Here is an 18,972-nt window from a genome sequence, read left to right on the forward strand (position 1 = left end):
GTAGAGCGTCTGCTTAGGGGGCTGGGTGTCGAGCGTGCAAACAGTGCGACAGCAGCGAGCCGCTCCTAGCGTCCTGGCTTTAATTTCGTAACAATGCTTGATTTTAAACACACGATCCTGTCCTGCTTCAAGGATGGAGTGAGAACTTGGTCCCACAGTCCTCTTTGCTCCCAAGATCCGCAAAGGGCTGTAAGGCGATTGGGTCACTGGAAGCCCTGAGCTGTTGGTAAGAAATAGAAGCAGGTGATCCCTACAACTAGCTCTGCTGTTCGCTGAGGTCACTGCCATCTTGTGCTCTAGAATCAGTTCCTCCTGCAGTTCTCACACCTCTTCACTCTCTTGGTGCCCAAAGCTATGAATCTTTACTCATCTTCAATTATATTCAACTACCCATCTGCAGAGATATCCACGGATTCAATCCCTCAGGTGAAGAAATTCCTCCTCATCTCCATCCTCAATCGGACACTGTGACTCCTTCTTCTCGACTCCCCAGGAGGGAGTTTTATACCATCCACGTGTTGACCTCTTTCAGAGCTGTGTCTGTCCCACTGAAGGTGAAGTTCACAAAGAGCAACCTCTTCGTCAAGGTCAAGTTTATTCTCATCTGCACAAGTACATGTCTGCACAGGTGCAATGTAAGAGCTTACTTGCAGCAGCTTCACAGGAACATCGCATCCAAGAACAATAATTTTCCAAAAGTAATCATTTTCCCTCAAGTCCGCGAGATTCTCTTGGAAAAGGGAGGGGCTGCTGGGGGGAGGTGGGTGGAAAATATTTCCAGTGACCTAAAATAGTCATGAACACAGGGCTCAATGATCAGTAAAACTTCCCATCGTTGTGTTACAGGTAAGTGGTACATGATACAAGCAGTGTTGTCCGATTGCGTCATGGCTGTGCCAACAAAGAAGGAAGCACTCTCTTCTGGCTGGATTTTTCTTCTTCCAGGTCCCGGGTGGGAAGAACTGCAGCGACGAGGAGAGAGGGAGAACTGGCCAAGTAACTCTCTGCGGTCCCAAAGACGCTCGGTTTCCACTCGGGGGAATATCCTGGTCGGTCTGCTCTGGGGCCCTGGCCAAGGTGGTCATCCAGGGGTCCAGTCAGCGGGCAGGCGGGGGTTCTGCCTGAGCTGATTGCCCGCCCCTCTCCCGGGGTTACGTCCGTGCCCGTGTGCGTGTGTCCCTGGAGAAGGAGCAAGCAGTATCCACGGGTGCAATGGAGGATTTCCGGGACAGGTGGGAGCCACAGGGACGTTATAATTTGAACCTGTAAATAGTGCATATTGTGAAGTACCGTATTATTGTATCAATGTGATCCTGTAAGCTTGGTGAGAGGAAGCTGTGTAAAGCGTAGAGAAGGTCAAACATAGCAACCGCTTCCATAGTGTCTTTTACAATCCCTGGCCATCCCAAAGCCAACAACGTACTTTCAAGGTGTAGTAACTTTTGCGATATTGGAAAAACGGCACGCAGCAACATCCCACTAAGGACGTGATAATGAAGGGCGGCATTCATCTCTACTGAGCGATAGTTCCAGGGGATCTTTCGCCTCCGCTTGGACAAGCTGAGACGGCCGGTTTTTAATCTCTCATCCAAAGGACGGCACCTTGGTCCTGCATGGGTTGTGGGGGTGTGGGGTGGTGTGGTGGGGAGCCAGCCCAGATTTCTGTGCTTGAGGTCCCCGGACTGGGACTTGAACCCTCGACTGCTGGCTCCAGGGAAGCTCTGCAGACGGAGGCGGTTTGCGCCCTGCAGGGACTTTTGGGGAGTGTCTCCCGTCTGTGGGTTGCCCAGGGCAACCTGATGCTGAGTCCGTGTTGGGGAAGAGGGAAATTTTCAGAATGGGGTTTGGAAATGGGGGAGAAGCAAGAAGAATCCACCCGGAGCAACAAACAATCTGCCGGAGGAACTCAGCGGGTCGAGCAGCATCTGTGGGGGTGGTGGGGAAGGAACTGTTGATGTTTCGGGTCGAGACCTCACATCAGGACCTGATGCAGGGTTTCGACCTGAAACGTCGACAATTCCTTTCCCCTCACGGATGCTGCTCGACCCGCTGAGTTCCTCCAGCAGATTGTGTGTCGCTCCAGATTGCAGCATCTGCAGTCTCTTGTGTCTCCAATAATCTACCTATTTGCCCCTCTTTCCTTCCACATTACCAGTTTTAGTCTCTACCACAAAAGCACACCACAAGTCAGAAGCAATTAACAAACATTCAGTATTTCTCCTTGTAATCTGCAACCCAATCTACAGAGCAAACAAAGAAATTGTGAGCTGTGTTTAACAGAAACATCAAATTGTGGCAAGCTAAATTAACAGGACTGCCGTCAAGACACCAACATCCAATCATCCCTCTGCAAACAATTTGGATTTGTCCATTTCAGTTCAATGTTTGAGCATCTGTTAAAAAATTCTGTGGATGGAACACAATTTGCTAGTGGATTATCCAAAGATGGAGGAAGGAGCCTGAGAACAAATAGAGGGCATCAGTCCTGATGATCACAGAGTCCTCTGTGCAGGAAGCCTTTCCACCAGCTCACCCGTCACCACCGCACAGGCCTGGTGGACATCAAAGATCTTCCTGAGTACGAAGGCCATCAATTAGCCTTCTGCTCAAACTGAAGTCTTCTGCTCAAATCAAAAGCCAGTATCTTGTTCCAAAGCGTCACACATTTCAGGGAAGACCATCCTGCTCTATCGTTTCTGCCCGGAACCAGAAGTGTGGAGGTGAGGGAGGGCAACTGTGAAGGGGGATTGACGGATAGCAAGAGAACCAAACCACACCAGGGCAAGAGATGGTGACGGTGACCTCTGGACTCAGGGAGGGAGGCTTGGAACACGATGAGGAAAGGCAGCCGCTGCATCTTCTGTGGCCTCCGCTCAAGTCTTCCATGTCAATCAAAGGCTGAGCTGGACTCGAGGCAGAGTTCCCCACTGCGCCATCTGCACAAGAGAGGATGTTATGCACAAGTGCCACTCTCAGATCTTCTGCGTTCAAGCGGAGAGTTGTCTTCAGGGTCCAAAGCAACTTAAATTCCGTACCAGTAATGTCCCTAACACTGTCAATTTTGCACTGCTCACGTCAACCACCTCCTCACCAGTACACAGTACCAGGCCACTTTCACCTTCCCACAAATCCACCCTTTCTATTCCGGTTCCGAACTCTGGAATATCCAATTGAAAGAGACAGTCAATTTGCAATGCAGAAATTAAAGGAAGAGTTTAGATCTTTACCGTACCTCTGCACCATCTCAGAAAGTCCCTAAGAGCCTTACTGTCAATTCCAGGGAAAGTTGGCCACAATGGTTCGAAGAATCCTTTTTCTGTTGCCATAATAGCAAAGCTACTGAGACCAGTTGGGAGGGGTGTTGATGGGGGTGTTGGGGAATGGGAGTGGGGTGACACGTCCAGCCTCTCAACTCAGAACTGATTCCTATAGCATCGCGTGACTTTGGTCACGCTGTCCCCCTGCTGTCCGCCATTTTAAACACAAGGCAGCCATTTTAAGGTGGGGAAAATCATCACTTGAGTTTGCCACATGGAATGAGGGGGGGGGGGGGGCGGGCTCCGAACTCTGGGTGTGTCCAGATTGAACCATCACGGTGACCCACCCTGGGTTCCCTGCCACATCCAGCCCATCACCTCATGTTCGAGTCCGATCAGCGAGTTTAGTCAAACACCTTTCAGGTCAAAGGAACAAAATCACCAACACTTACCCAATGAATTGAAACTAGCCTAAGCAAGATGTATGACATTCATCAGCTGTAAATTGCTGTACAATGAAAAATAAAACTTGAGCAAAAAACAGAGCCATGCTACCTTAAAGTCCAAGCTACAGATCAAATTATAAAATGAAAAAAACCATATGGACTCCTCTTAAAGTGACAGAATTCAGTCACAAAAAACCTTAACAAACCCAATGCTTTAGACGAGTGAGAACTAAAGGAAACCTTACTATATAGGCAGACACGTCAAAACATATTTTATTTCTTGAAAAATATTTGTGCTGTGGGTCACTGGGACAGTGGTTTATGTGTATATAAACATTAAAACTTATCACACAGTCACTTTTTTTATCAATTTCATCTGAGCTTTTAAAAAAATATGGATTCTTTTCTTAATAAAATCATTTTCATAATTATAGCTTGCGTCCCTCTTAAAAATAATAAAAACCCAGTCTTGCATATCTAGCATTAGCATTTAAGGTAGTATGGCAACCCCTTTTAAGAGACAAGGGTGGGGAATCCACTTAATGCCTTCCAATTGCCAGCATTAAAATGTTATGAAAGCTTTGGTTCATTGAAACCACGTCAGATCAGCAGAATTGCCCCAACATTAGAATGGTTAGTAATTGCCTTTATCTTTTAATTATTAATTATTAAGTACAGGAAATCCTATCCTTACCGGTCCTAGATCTCACTTAACTACATCTAATAGTTTGTATTTACCTTTTATTTCATTTTTTTAAAAAAGCTTTTTTTAAATTTTTTTTTCAAAGTTACAATACACCTACTACTAATACAAGATTTATTATTGGAGAGAGAATTAATTTTGTCTTAAAAATCACTAGGCTAAGCATCAAAGACAGCACTCCAGGACAATAGCAATTGTACACACTAGCAAAAAATACATCAATGTCTACTAATGAACTGGGGGAGGGGGAATGGGGAAGAGGAGGAGGGGTTGGTGTCGGTAGGAGGGGAAATGTATCTCCATGATGCGAAAGGGTAGGAAGGGTTAATGAAATAATCTAGGAAATACAGTACAGAATTATCAACAACCCCCCAAAAATATATATATATTTATATTATTGTATGTATATCAATACAAATGTTCCCCAACTGTAATCTGATTTTAGGGAACCACTTTAATTCCAAGAACAACCTTTTTCTTTTAAAATGTTTATTATTAGTTCTTTGTTTCCACTCCTCGATCAAGTCTTTTCTCATTTATAAAAGTCTCAAGCATTTTCAACATTTTACAAACTAGTTGTTCTGAAGGCAAAATAATAAAACAGGGATTTCTTTTTTTAAAAAAAAAGAAACAAAAATAACCCTGTCAGGATCCACCAAAATTTAAGGTTTAATTATTTGACTGCTACCATAGACACCGGCTTCAATCCCTAGTCAGGTCTGTATCAGTATGAAATCCAAAGTCATCCAGGAGTGCAGCAGCTATGTTTTATAATAGTTTTCTCAACTATTTAAGTGTGTTAACAAAGGGTCTTTAGTACCAGTTTCTGTGTGTTAAGGAGTTACTGATATTTCTCTTTAAAACTAAGGACGTGGCATTGGTTCATGAAGGTAGTAAGACTCTTTGACTTAACCCTTACCAATCCCAATTCATCACTCCACTGAACAAGATGCCACCTCACTGGCTGTTGGAGCCTTACTTGTCCCAATTTAATTTTAAAAAAAGACAAATGTTACAAAAAAAGAAATTAGAATATCCTTCATACCCTGCTCCCTGTCGAAGGGGAGTGAGGGCTATAAAAAATGCCAAGTAATTAACATGTGCAAATAGGAATTGTCAGTTGCTTCCTACCAATCACAGTGCAACAATGTTTTTTTAAATTTTATTTTAATTATCTTTACGTCTATAATAAATTAATCTTTAGAATGCTTCTATGCTGAAACCAATACAGCACTGAGGTATTCGTAAAATAACTCATGTTTTTGCACTATTTCAGTAATACAGAGTTATGTGGATAAAAGGTGTATGTGAGTTGTGCTGCCAATCAGTGTGGTTAAACAGGCAACACGTTTAATGGCAGGGCTCTTGCCTAACAATTAGATTAAGGAGAGAAAATAGAATGCCCGAAATGTGACAAGAATTAAAAAGCTACTGTTAATTCCAAGGCTAAAAGGGAAATTCCAAGCTTTCCCCTTTTCTTTAAAAAAATCAATGATTTAATTAATTAAATCTTGTCTGAATTATCATTTAATTTCATCTATTTCAGTCAATGAAGTGAAAAATATATTTTTTCTCATTTCTGATGTGAAATATTCAATTGGCTTCTTTTTAAAAAAGATACACAATTGAGGCAACGTCAGTCTGACGGCTGCAAGGATCTCTCTCTTGTGTTGGTGTGGGTCTGAAATCGACTAGAAATTAATGTAATGATGTGAGGACAGTCAACAGTTCTATCGGAGCTAACTACAGAGCAAGCTGTACAGTGTTAAACTAGGTATCATCGAAGGGCAGCTGGGGTGATCAGACTTGGAGGGATTCCCAACTCACTCCTAGTTCGAGAACCCTTATATCGTCAAGTGCATCACTACCCTGGAGCAGCACCAATTTCAAAAAACAAACCCCAAATATCTGTACCCACCCCCCACTCTCGCGCGCGCGCTCTCTCTCTCGCTCGCTCAATCTCTCTCTTTGAATAGAATAAATCCAGCTACTTGGAATTGTTATTTACAGTATTTGAGAATTCACAACAACAGTAAAATAAAACACCTTAAACTCCAAACACCTCTTTTTTAAACAGCGACCCAATAAAAGCCTCAAAAAATGTGAGAAAACAGCACTTATAGAAAAACGATCAGGAAAAGAATTTTCACAGTCCCGACCTTATTGCCAAAAGTAGAGCTGATTAAGATACTGTCACAGAACAAAAAAAATAGATTTATTTCTGATTGTTAGTCAGCCTATTTTTCTGCTCCTTGTTGACAATAACATCAAAAAGTAGGACAGATTTTCCACTGCCCTATCTCAGTGGCTCTAGACAGTAACTCACTCACTCTCCCCACCCCTCACCCTCCCTCCAACAAGGAGACAAACTCTACTGCCTCCTTCATCAGTGTTAACTTCACCTCTGCCAGTGTCCCTGACCTCCCCTGCTCTCTCCCTCATTTACCATTCCAGTGAATTAGTACAACCCTGGGTGGGTGAGTAGAAGCAGGGCAGGTGGGAGGGGGGTGAGCGGGTGGTGGAGGGGCTGTTACTAACAGGAACAGGGCGCTTTTCCAGCCAGTTAAATGTACGTGCACGCACACACACAAAGTCTGAAGAGAGTACAGTGCAGGATTAATGGTGTCAGAACTATAATATACAGACTAAGAACTACATCACTACCCATAACACAAATAGGAAGAAAAAAAATCTGTGATTCAAAATAAATTTCAAAATAAATCAAGAAACACTAAAAAGACTATTATTATTAATCAATTAAAATGCCATTTTCTCTTTTTTTTAATCCTAAGATTATTATAATACAGTAGACCACTGAGATGATGCAATTTCTAAAACATTATGTCCACTGAAAGCCACCTCCAGTTTTGTCGCTCAGTGAAGATGTAGTGCTCGTTATTTTTAGTCTTCTGCGTCGCTTTGATGACATCACCTGAATCTGGGACCAGTCAGAAAGGTCGCCCGGGCTTGCCTTGAGCTCCTAGAGATAAACTCTGGTGGGGGGGGAGGAGGGGGGTAGGGGAGGTGGAGGCAGGGGGTGGAGATAAAAGGGGGGCGGAGGAGCAGAATAAGATCACGTCACTTTGCTGAGCACCCAAGAACATTCTGAGCCACCAATTAAATAATCACAATAAAGGAAAACAATGTAGGGTACGTCATCTACGGTGGAAAAGAGACGAAAAGAATTTAGGATGCAGAAGTGTTGAGGTAGGAAGGATACACAAGAACACGTTCCATGAATGGCAGAGAAAGACAGAGGTAGAATGATCTTCGTGCAGACCCTCAAAGTGCTGGAGGAACTCAGCAGGTCAACCTGCTGCCTGACCTGCTGAGACTCTCCAGCGCTTTGTGTGTTGCTCTAGATTCCGGCATCTGCGGTCTCTAGTGTCTCCCTTGTGCAAATCCTATTGGATTCTGTCTACACTTCCCGCTGCCTCGGGAGAGCAGCCAACATAATCAAAGACCCCTCCCAACCCGCACATTCTCTCTTCTCCCCCTCCCCCCCTCCATTGGGCAGAAGATACAAAAGCTTGAGAACACGAACCACTAGGCTCAAGGACAGTTTCTCTCCTGCTGCTAAAAGACTCTTGAACAGACCTCTCATACGATCTCTCAATCTACCTCGTCGTGGCCCCTGCACCTTATTGTCTACCTGCGCTGCACTTTCTCTGTAACTGTAACACTATATTCTGCATTCTGTTATTGTTTTCCTTTTGTACAAGCTCGATGTGTGGAATGATCCGTCTGGACGGCATGCAAACAAAGCTTTTCACTGTATCTCGGTATGTGTGACAATAATAAACCAATTACCAACTGGCGGGACTGCTGTTTGCTCACTCAGTTAGGAAGACCACGGGTTGAGGTGCTCCAATTCACATTTCCATTGGGAGCTACTGAGGAACTCCTGATCCTGAGGTAACGGTGTTACCTAAACATTCATTTTGCAAGCTTTGTCACTGACCTTCCATTCACCAACCATTTTAATTTCTCCATCCTACTCCTGGTCTCTCCTTCTTTGATACCTGTACTGTTCCAACAAAGCCCTTCACCTTCTGACTGAGCACATTACAGCCTTCTACGCTCAACTCCGGGTTTAACAATTAAATAATAAGCTATTTTAGCTTTTTATCTCACATTCCAGCACTGCCTCACCGTTTTCTCCTTTTCCGTTGACGATTTTACATTTACTTGCCTTCTCTGGTCGACACATTCCCTTGACCTACGTTCTGCAATTTACCAAAACCCTCTTTCACTGACTCTGCCATCCCTTTATGTCCATCTCCCCACCCCTCAATTTTTTCCCCCATCATTTTCCTCCTTTGTCTCTGCACTTGTTTCACCTCAAACCTTTCTTAGTCCCCAGGTAACTTGGGACCAAGTCTCCTTTCTGTTTCCTCTGAACCCTCACCTTCTGATGTGCTCAACCTCAACAAACATTGTGCAGTCTTCGATGGGATTGACTGGTATCATCTGGTCTTCCTCAGTCCATTTGGAGAATTGGGAGGACGGTGGGGCTGAGTGGGAAGAGCACCTGATCACATCAGCTCAACGTCTCCCACTGGTGGTGCAGCTGAAACCATCATGTGGACAACCACAGCAAGCCACCTCACTCTGGCTTCCAGTCCTGTCCTGCCTTTGAGTCCAATTCTGATGAAGGGTCTCAGCCCGAAACGTCAACTGTTCATTTCCCTCCAATAGACACTGCCTGACCTGCTGAGTTCCTTCAGGATTTTGTGCATGTTGCTCCAGATTTCCAGCATCTGCAGTCTCGCTTGTGTCTCTGGCTTCCCTCCCCTTTAAATCTGCTCTCCAACCTAATGCTCCCCACACCCTGGGATCTCCACAATCTCCTACCTCCAACATAAGCCGAAGTAGACGTACACCTTAAAAACAAGTGGTATGTTTGGGAACACCCTCATTTACTCTGCAGAGTGGTCTTATTATTTCAAAGGTATGCACGTTTTCATTTTTGTATTTAATAATTTTAATACGGTACTGTTTACAAAACTCCAGTTCAAGGGGCTCTCGGTTTGATCTGTGCTTTATTGCTTTCCACCCTCTCTTTCTCTAAAATGCACAAACATTTTAATCGAAGGGTTAATATTTTGTCCCTGTGATCCCAACACAGGACCTCAGTGTACGAACACACACTGCAATGGCTTGAAACTTCTGTGCCTGGCTTCAGACAGTCACCTTGAATAATTGAGCAACCTTTAAAATGTCAGCACAAAGTGTGGGCCGAAGGACCTGTACTCTGCTGTTATGTTCGATATTTTTAAGCACATTGATGGGAAGTGGGTGGTGACTTGCAGGGACGTGCCCTTTGCTTATTGCCCTTGAGAAGGTGGTGGTGAGCTGCCTCTTTAACTGCTGGTGGAGGTATGCCAGGGAAAGGAATTCCAGACTTCAGACCCAGCCAGCACAGTGGCACAGTTAGGAGAGCTGCTGCCTCACAGCACCCGTGACCTGGGTTCGATCCTGACCTCTGGTGCTGTCTGTGTGGAGTTTGCGTGTTCTCCCGGTGCCCATGTGGGCTTAACCCAGCAGCTCCGGTTTCCTCCCACAGCCTGAAGACTTGCAGGTCAGTAGATTAATCAACCACTGTAAATTGCTTGCAGTGTATTGCTCCCATTGCTCCCATGACACTTAAGAGACTCTTTAGATAGACACATGAATGATAGAGAAATAGGGGGCTATGTGGGAGGGAAGGGTTAGATAGTTCTTAGAGCAGGATAAAATGTCAGCACAATATTGTGGGCTGAAGGGCCTGTACTATGCTGTAGTGCTCTATGTTCTATGTAAATAAGTCATTGAACCCAGGAGAAGCTGATGGGAATGTTGGGAAGTAAAATGGTACAATTCCTATGTAAATGGGTGCTTGATGGTCAAAGAGTTCTAAAATAGGTTCATGGTACATATACAGCATGTAAATGTAAATAGAGTATTAGACAAGCTGAGTGAGTTATAGGTACAACTGACCACGTGGGATTACTGTGACTTGGAAATACCAGAGAGCTGGCTAAGAGCAGGAATGGGTTCTAAGTATTCTTGGATACAGGGTGCTGAGGAAAGAAAGGAGGGGTGTGGCAGTGTTGACTGAGAAGAGTATTGCTGTGCTGGAGAGAGGGGATGTCCTGGAACAAGCAGAATCTATCTGAGGTTAAGAAACAAGAGATTCTATAGGCCAACTAGTGGGAATGGTAGCGAGGAGCAAACTTGTGCGAAAAGCACAGAGATGTGCTAAAGCCATAGAGTCATGATAATGGGGGACCTCATCTATTGAAGAAGAGAATTGGCACACCATTGACTTAAGGGTCAAAGTGGGGGGAGGAGTTTCTGAAGCGTATTCAGGAGAACTTCCTTATTATGTTTCTGGCCCAGCAGAGAAAGTGGCATTGCTGGACTTGATTCTGGGAAATGGCCAAGTATCAGTGGGGTAACATCTAGGGAACAGTGATCATAATATTGTATGGTTAAGAAATAGCAGTGGATGAGGATGTAGATCATTCCAAGATAAAAAATAGGCAATTATGGAAGGGGAAAATGAATAAATAGGAACCAAAGGTGTCACGAAAAACTGTAAGGTGGTCTCGCCATCTTCTCAAGAAAATTGTTCAACAAAGGATGTGACTTCAAACTTGTCAGTTTGACCTAATTGGCAGGGAAAGTTCTAGAAACAACAATTCCAAAAAAAATCCCAAAATGGCATTGGTGCTCAGAGATACTAAGAAAACTCAATGGGAGAGACAGAAGGAAACGATTTCTGCGGGTGTTGGGGGAGTCCACAATGGGGATCAGAGTCTACAGGCTAGAGCTCAGGTCTTGTAGGAAGGGGTTGGGAAGCACTTCTGCACCCAGAAGGTGCTAGAATTCCCTGCTGCTAATAGCATTCGATGCTGAGCATTTGAAATGTCAATTTCAAATCTTTTAGTGATAGATGTTTGTTAGAGAACGGGATTAAGGAATGCACAGCACAGCTGGATGGAAGACTGCTTATTGATTAATTCCCAACCATTTGCTGCTGGGAACTTATATTAGATCTGCTCCAATTCTAGACTTTTGGTATGGAAAACACTCCTGCTCTTCCTCATGAACTTTTGCCCAGTGTTTTGACACTCTGCTTTTACGCATCTCCCACCAACACAACAAATGCAGGGTGGTTGCCACGTTAAAGATCCTCTATTGATGCAGGCTGTTGTTACTGACAGAAGCATGGAATTTCCAGTACTTGTGGGCAGGAATGTGCCAGTAGCTCTGGATAATTTTCTGTTGTTTTGTTCTGGGAAGTTGAGTCATGCTACAGCCATCCATCAGCTAGTCAGAGATCCTACTGTTTCCCTCCATACAACCTGTTTAAATGTTATTGCTGCTTTACCTCCATATTGGGCTCAAATTCTGCAGTGTTTGTGTTTTTCATGCTTTTTTTAATGTTCAGCAATATCAGGTGCTTTAAGTTATTAAAAAAATTCAGTCAAGGGCTGCATTGTTCACAGTCATAGAGAGAGAGAGAGATACAGCACAGAAACAGGCCCTTTCTTCACCAAGTCCACACCAACCATCAACCAGCCATTTACAGTGATCCCATTTTTTTAACTCTTTCCACATACCCATCACATACCCATCACCTCCCCCCAGATTCTACCACTCCCCAGCACACTAGGGGCAATTTACAGTGGCCATTTAACCCACCAACCCACGCCTTTGGGAAGTGTGAGGAAACGCACGCGGACACAGGGAGAACGTGCAAACTCCGCACACATCGTATTCTCCTGAACACACTTCAGAAACTCCTCCCATTATCATGACTCTATGGCTTTAGCACATCTCTGCGATTTTCCCACAAGTTTGCTCCTCGCTACCATTCCCACTAATTGGCCTATAGAATCTCTTGTTTCTTAATCTCAGATAGATTCTGCTTGTTCCAGGACATCCCCTCTCTCCAGCACGGCAATACTCTTCTCAGCCAACACTGCCACACCCCTCCTTTCTTTCCTCAACACCCTGTATCCAGGAATACTTAGAATATACTCCTGCCCTTTTCTTAGCCAGCTCTCTGGTATTTCCAAGTCACAGCGCCAGAGGTCGGGATTGAACCTGGGTGGCAGGTGCTGTAAGGCAGCAGCTGTGCCACTGATGCCTCGATAAACTGAAGTCAGTAATAGTAACAACACATGCAAGTCATGTTAACTTATTAATAGTTGCAGCTGACTACCAGGTCATCTCCGTCATGCCACTGACCTGAGCACTGCACAAACAAGACGGATCACTCTGCGGTGAGGACACACATTCTGAAAGCTGTGCTCTGGATGAATGGGATGAAAGTGTGGGTTCTGTCTGACTGGCGTGGAGTTTTATTGGTGATAAGACCCCAAAATTTTCCAAGGAGGCCTTTGGGGGGGTGATTTGTTAATTTTTATTGGTTAAAACTGAAAATTTCAAACCTACATATGGCACTGTTCTGACACATCCTCCCTTGAGCCCAATACACTGATCCCTTCCTTCTCCCAAGCTCTGAATACACTACTCCTTCAGATCTATGGAATTCCTGCCTCCCTCCACCCTCTCCGTTCTTCACCAGCCGAATCTTTACAGTCACTTTATCCTTATCCTCTTTCCTCCTGTCGCTGTGGCAATGACCTTTCACCTTGGCAGTGTCTCCCCATTACAAGTATGGCCCAGGCTAGAACCTAGACCTCCCTGAACAGTGCGATTCAGCACAGTTTTGTCATGTGCAAGCATCTGTTCATTTGTGGGATTGTCGTGACAGGGAGTGTCACAGACTGACGTTACATCAACTAGGAAAAAGGAATTCAAAATTAAGAGAAATAAAAGACTGCGCACACGGTTATCTCCCATACTCAGGAATGACACAACAACCTGTTTTTCTGCATGGATTAAGGGATAAATATTGGCCAGGAAGAACTCACCTGGTCTTCTTCCAAATACTAGCATGAGTGCAGGCCTTCTCAGCTTCTCTGTTGCGATGAGTTCCTTCACTCACACACCATCTACACTGTCTTTCTAACTGAGATACCTTGTGCCAAGTGCCATGCTTTCCATTTCCCTGCGGAATTGGACGTGCCTCACGCTTATCACGCTTAAAGACCCACTCAAGGTGGGGAACAAAGCCCTCACCTGCCCAAACACAATTCAACCACCAGATCCAGGGTCCACAGGCTACTGATGCCTTTGGGGACCCTCTTCCTTGATCTGATTAACACGGAAAAGCTGAAGCAGCGGAAAAGGGAATAAATAGGAAAATAAGGAGGAAAGAATGGAAGTGTGTGCATTGACAGTGATTAGCTCTCTTAGGAAAAGCAAGGGAAGGGAATGGGATGGAATATATAATATGTAATACCTCAAACCTGAGATGGCAACCAACCAACACCTGTTTGCTTTCAATGGTATCCGTTTGTAAATGCAGTCGCAATCAATGGCCCCTAAAATTGTACAGTTATTAAGTCTGTCAGTGCTCAATAAATATTCAAACAAGGAGACATTTCTCTCTCTTCTCAAAAAAAAACTTGCAAAAAATACCAAAAAAAAGAAGACTTAAGCTACAGGACATGACCGGGTGTTGTATCAAGTATCAAGTGATTTATCAAATCCCACTAACTTATCACCCTGAAAATAACAACGTTTCTGAAGAATGGGAAAACCTTGGTCGACATCAAAGATCCAATCATGGCATATTAATAACAATGTTATCACATACCCCTTCATTTTAAATCATCTTCCTCCAATACATCCACCCTTTGACTAAGATAGGAGAAGGAATGTAAGTTTAAATTGTACCCTAAACCAGTTTATTACCTCAATAACAGGCAAATAGTACCTTTAGCCCACTATATTCACCATTAGTCTGTATTCTACAAAAAGGGAGATGCATTTTCTACAATTTCTCACAATAATCGAGGTGATTATTAATTCCAGCAGATACTTATTTTAAAGAACTAAATGTATATTTAAGAGTTCTATCTTTACAGATGTGATTTGTACATTGAGATGAGCATTAGCACCTCTGGAAAAAAACATCAGGTACTTCTTTATATTAGGGAGCTGCACTTCTATATGTTAGACACCTGAACCCCTGTATATTGGGGACCTGAACCTTAGTTTTTAGCAACAAGAACAACAGGATACCGGGAACCTGATTCTCTATATACTGGAGCTTGGACCCATGTATTTTAGTGAGTTGAACCCCTGTATAATAGAAACATGAACCCCAGCATATTAGGGACTGGAACTCTTACATATGAGAAGTTGAACCACTGTATATTTAAGACTGGAACCCCTGTATATAGAACCCCTGTATATTGGGGACCTGAACCCCTATTATGAACATAACCCCTGTACATTAGGCCAGAACCCCTTTATGTTACACACCTCAATCCCTATGAATTAGGGTACTGAACCTTTGTATTTTAAAGACCTGATCCCCTGTAGTATTATGGGTTAGAACCCTGTACATTAGGGATCTGTACTCCGTATCTCAAGGCCCTGAACCTCAACAATATTAGGGACTCTTACCCCTGTATTTGGGGGAACTGAGTTGTATCTAGGGACTTAAATCTCTGTACATTGGGGACTGAACCCCTGTGTTTTATGGACCTAAACCCCTGTGTTTTATGGACCTGAACCCTTGTATATTAGGGACCTGAACCCCTGTATATTAGGGACCTGAACCCTTGTATATCAGGGACCTGAACCCCTGTATAGTATGGACCTAAACCCCTGTGTTTTATGGACCTGAACCCTTGTATATTAAGGACCTGAACCCCCTGTATATTAGGGACCTGAACTCCTGTAGATTAGGGACCTGAACTGTTGTATATTAGGGACCTGAACCCCTGTATATTAGGGACCTGAACCCTTGTATATTAGGGACCTGAACCCCTGTATATTAGGGACCTGAATCCCTGTATATTAGGGACCTAAACCCCTATGTTTTATGAACCTGAATCCCTGTATATTAGGGACCTGAACCCCTGTATGTTGGGGCTGAACTCTTGTATGTTAGGGACCTGGACCCTTGTATATTAGGGACCTGAACTCTTGTATATTATGGACCTGAACCCCTGTATATTAGGGACCTGAACCCCTGTATATTAGGGACCTGGACCCTTGCATATTAGGGACCTGAACCCCTGTATATTAGGGACCCTGTATGTTGGGGCTGAACTCCTGTATGTTAGGGACTGTGTGTCTATGGTTAAGGATTAATCATCGCAACAATTAACACACAATACTGAAATGAAGCTGACAGTTAGCCTGGAGACATGGCACTGGAGCTCCGGTCTCCGAACATTCTGCACTTTGAATCAACTGTTTCTTCAGTGCATTACACTTTGGAGAGGCTGTCAATCCCGTCTAGCCCGATCATTTCTCCTAGTTTACATTACCCCCTCTCTCCCCCTGAAGCCCTCTTGGTTTCGACCTGGGCTCCATCAGCCTTCACCGTCCAGCTTGCTTGGTGGGGTTGACTGATGGACCATGGGCTTTCCACCATCGGCTGTCAACGATGGAGAAGGCACGCTCTTATTCTACCTCTCTTCCCGTTCCAATTCCCACTCCCCACCCAACGTTGGGGGCTCAGGGTGTGCCAGTGTCTGGGATCCAAAGACTGCGGCACTAGCCGTCTCAATTGTGCCCAGTGTCTAACCTGACCATGGACACAACAAGATAGAAAGGAGGCTGGGCATCAATGGGCTGGATCCCCCAAACCAATCATCAGTATATCACGGCACCGTCACTCTTCCAGTGGCTGAGACCAGCTCACATGAAATGAGGAAAGGCCTCCACAACAAAAATAGGAAGTAAGTGCAGATAAAGGATCCAGATGAAGAGTCTTGACCTGAAACATCAACTATCCACTTCCCTCTATAGATGCTGCCTGACCCTGTGTGGAGTTCACCAGTAGATTCAGAAGACGTTCGATGCTCTAGTACTTTAACTCACGAAGAGCAACAGAGGGGGGTGGGCTTGCTAGGGCACATTGGCAATTAATTTCTGGGGACAGCTGGTGAGGAGAAAGGTAGGGATTGGGGAGCTATTCCTCTGGATCTCCGAAAGGAGGTACAAGGTTTGAGCATTTGGACAGCTTGGATCCGGGTGCAGTCCCAGCACAGGACACCTGAACCACATCCCACTCCTCTTCTCTCAGGGAGGCGATTAAACCTGGGAAATAACTGGGCCAAGGTTTACTGAAACGTTTCAAATAACCGTGCCAATCCCTCTTGCAAGGGATGGCACGAAATGTTCACGGGGCTGTGGCCCTACAACACCCTGATTTGCTAGACCTTTGCAAAGGAACCCCTTACCAGGACTGACAGCCTCTCCTCATGACTACTATTGGTTCATGCCAACACATCTAATATCAGAGCATAGCATCTTGACACAAACACATACAATTAAGAGGCAAGTTTCAACTCCAAAGCTACAGCATTTCATGTGATTGGTCTATATTGGCTGGATTACAATTGAGTAGAACAAGCCCATATTCTCTGGAGTTAAGAAACTAAATAAAGAGGACATCTCAAAACATAGTCGATCTGAGGGGGTTTGGCAGGTTTGGGGTTGAGAGGCTCCTTCGTCAGGCTGGAGAGTCTAGAACGAGGGAATTCACACTCAGGATAAGAGATTGGTTGTTTAGGGCTGAGATATGGCAAATTTTCTTCACTCAGATGGTTGTAAATCTTGAGACTTCTCTCCTGCAGGGCGCTGTGGAGGCTCAGTGTATCCAAGACAGAGATGACGTGATTTTTGGAGGCTGAGAGACTGAGGAGGTGTGGGGAATGGGAGGGAACTGGGTTGAGGTAGAAACTGGAATGGCAGAGAAGGCTCACTAGTCCTCTCCTGCTCCCGTTCCTTGTGTCCTTACTGGCATCAAAAACAGGACACCGTTCCAAGTAAAGTAAATCCCAAGACTTGCAGCATCCCATCAGAGAGAGTTCTCTTTAAGCCCTGAAGGTAATTTTGATGAGGGGTGGGGTCAGAGAGGGAAGCAGAGATCGAACTTGCGGGGAAAAGGTTAGCCAATGGCAGGTTGAACGTGGCACTGGGCAAGGCCTGGTGGAGCATTTACTTTCAAAGTAGATACTAGCGACTGGGGCAAAGTTCCCTGGAGCAGCAGACTGCAAAACATGACAAATAATCGCATTAAAGAAGTTTGTTTTGATAGGCCTCAACTGGGTTACCTGGGAGATGGGGCTTAAACAAAGGATGGGATTAGGGGTGAGAGTGTGGTCAGTTATTTCTGGACCTAGTGAAGAGATGGAAACATCTCACTTTCAGTGGGAAGCTGGGAGTGATAGGTAACAGGGCTTGAAATTGGATGTCTCAACTTGTGGAGCTGGAAGGAGTGACAAATGCCTGGGTCGTGAGGGGTAAAGTTTAAGGGTGTCCACACTCAAACAAGACTGGGGAGTAAGAAGTGGTGGATTGTAGCCCTCCCCCTTCCCTGTGGAGCTAGACTCAACAAGCGCCTCCGTCTCCATGGGAGCTGATGTGGGCTGTGGAACAGGGGGCAAATCCAGCAGGGAAATCAAGGCAGGATTGAGGATAGAAGATCACAGCCTCCACAGACCAACGCAAACACTGTCCACTAGGATCATCAGTAAGGCAATCGTTCAGCCAGACATGCTGCACACAGTATAAGGTCATCCATTAAAACAAGCCTTAAGGAAAACGCAACAAAAGCATTTCTGTTGCTTTGCCAATTCAAGCTTTCCAAATTACATTGACGAAATAATATCGTGACTTGATCCAAAATATAACCATTCTGTTTTGGCATTATTTTTAGATCTGTGGTGATATTTGTATTTAATTTCTAAATAAAAAAAACCTACACAAGTTTGGCCTTTATTCCTAGTTGCAAATGTGCTGTTCACTTAAACCAGGCCCTCATCACATGGGTGACAGGTCAAGACAGCCCATAGCAAGGGTCTAACAGTTACAGTTTCCCTTGCTGCCTGTTATAGCTGCCCTGGTTTTGTTGCTGTTGTGTGTAATGTTCAACATTCCTGCCTTTATAACATTGAACAATGTCTCCTCTCCTGGTGTGTGCAATGTGTTACAATCCACTACTGTACTTAGTGTAAAGCTTAATATTTCCCCTCTTGGGTCCTGTGCAACATTTAACATTCATGCTCTTATGTTGTTCTTCTTCCTTCCGTGTTGTTTGTCACATTTAATATTCCCTCTGTGTTGTGTGTAATGTTTAATATTCCCCTTCTTCTGTCGTGCATCATGTTTAACATTTCCCCCCTCATGATGTGTGTAATGTTCAAAATTCCCCATTTCTTGGTGAGTGTAATGTATAACATTCATCCTCTTGTGCTGTGAAAAATATTTAATATTCCCCCTTACATGTTGTGTGTAACATTTAATATTCCCCCTCTCATATTGTGCGTAACATTTAATAATCCCCCTCTTGTGTTGTTCATAACATTTAATATTCCCCCTCTTGTGTGGAATGTAACATTTAACATTCTCCCCCTCATGTTGTGCTTAACGTTTAATATTTCCCCTCTTATGTTGTATATTACATTTAATATTCCTCCTTTTA

The 18,972-nt window shown here is 44.3% G+C and overlaps 1 protein-coding gene across 6 annotated transcripts in view; it reads right to left on the bottom strand.

The window, feature by feature from the left end:
* Positions 1-2,033: 2,033 nt before the first annotated feature.
* The window catches only part of msi2b (musashi RNA-binding protein 2b), a 483,338-nt gene continuing 466,399 nt past the window's right edge, over positions 2,034-18,972 (bottom strand). For all 6 annotated transcript variants that reach the window (XM_052035983.1, XM_052035982.1, XM_052035981.1 and 3 more), the window contains 2 exons: positions 13,765-13,846; positions 2,034-7,399 (listed from right to left, as the gene is read on the bottom strand). In XM_052035983.1, coding sequence (XP_051891943.1) covers positions 13,805-13,846 — 42 coding nt within the window. In that variant the 3' untranslated portion in view covers positions 2,034-7,399; positions 13,765-13,804. The remainder of the gene's footprint in view (positions 7,400-13,764; positions 13,847-18,972) is intronic.

This window comes from Pristis pectinata, chromosome 21, assembly GCF_009764475.1.
Source record: "Pristis pectinata isolate sPriPec2 chromosome 21, sPriPec2.1.pri, whole genome shotgun sequence".
NCBI classification, from domain to species: domain Eukaryota; kingdom Metazoa; phylum Chordata; class Chondrichthyes; order Rhinopristiformes; family Pristidae; genus Pristis; species Pristis pectinata.